The sequence below is a fragment of the Chaetura pelagica genome, unplaced genomic scaffold, assembly GCF_000747805.2.
Source record: "Chaetura pelagica isolate M959 unplaced genomic scaffold, ChaPel_1.0 scaffold222, whole genome shotgun sequence".
Taxonomy (NCBI): Eukaryota; Metazoa; Chordata; class Aves; order Apodiformes; family Apodidae; genus Chaetura; species Chaetura pelagica.
This window is the reverse complement of record NW_009952711.1, coordinates 5,492,174-5,492,471: the sequence shown is the minus strand read 5'-3', so window position 1 is coordinate 5,492,471 and position 298 is coordinate 5,492,174. Positions and strand designations below refer to the sequence as shown.

The 298-nt window shown below is 49.7% G+C and overlaps 1 protein-coding gene across 1 annotated transcript in view; it reads right to left on the bottom strand.

Moving 5' to 3' along the window:
* The window catches only part of RFX7 (regulatory factor X, 7), a 45,949-nt gene that overhangs the window by 1,925 nt on the left and 43,726 nt on the right, over positions 1 to 298 (bottom strand). The window contains exon 10 of the mRNA XM_009994539.1: positions 4 to 298. This exon is cut by the window's right edge and continues 1,406 nt beyond it. Within this exon, the coding sequence (XP_009992841.1) occupies positions 4 to 298 (295 nt within the window). The remainder of the gene's footprint in view (positions 1 to 3) is intronic.

Below are 298 nucleotides of genomic sequence, written 5' to 3'. Positions count from 1 at the left end.
CACAGCAGCTGCTTGAGCTGCAGTCTGGCTCTGAAGTGCCATTCCTAGACAACCACCATAAGGATGAGCGTTATTCATGGACATTTGCTCTTCCATGAGCACCAGCTCCTCCACAATGCTGTCCTGGGTGAGGTCGTCATCAAATGAAAAGAAGTTTTCATTCGACTGAGAGACCGTATGTTCAAACTCTTTCAGGTCAGACTGCAGAGGTAACTGGTTTGAAGACTGTGCCTCTATTTGAGCCAAGGAGGAGTCTTGGAGCTGGCTCTGCAGCTGCTGGCTGTACACATCCTGCTGA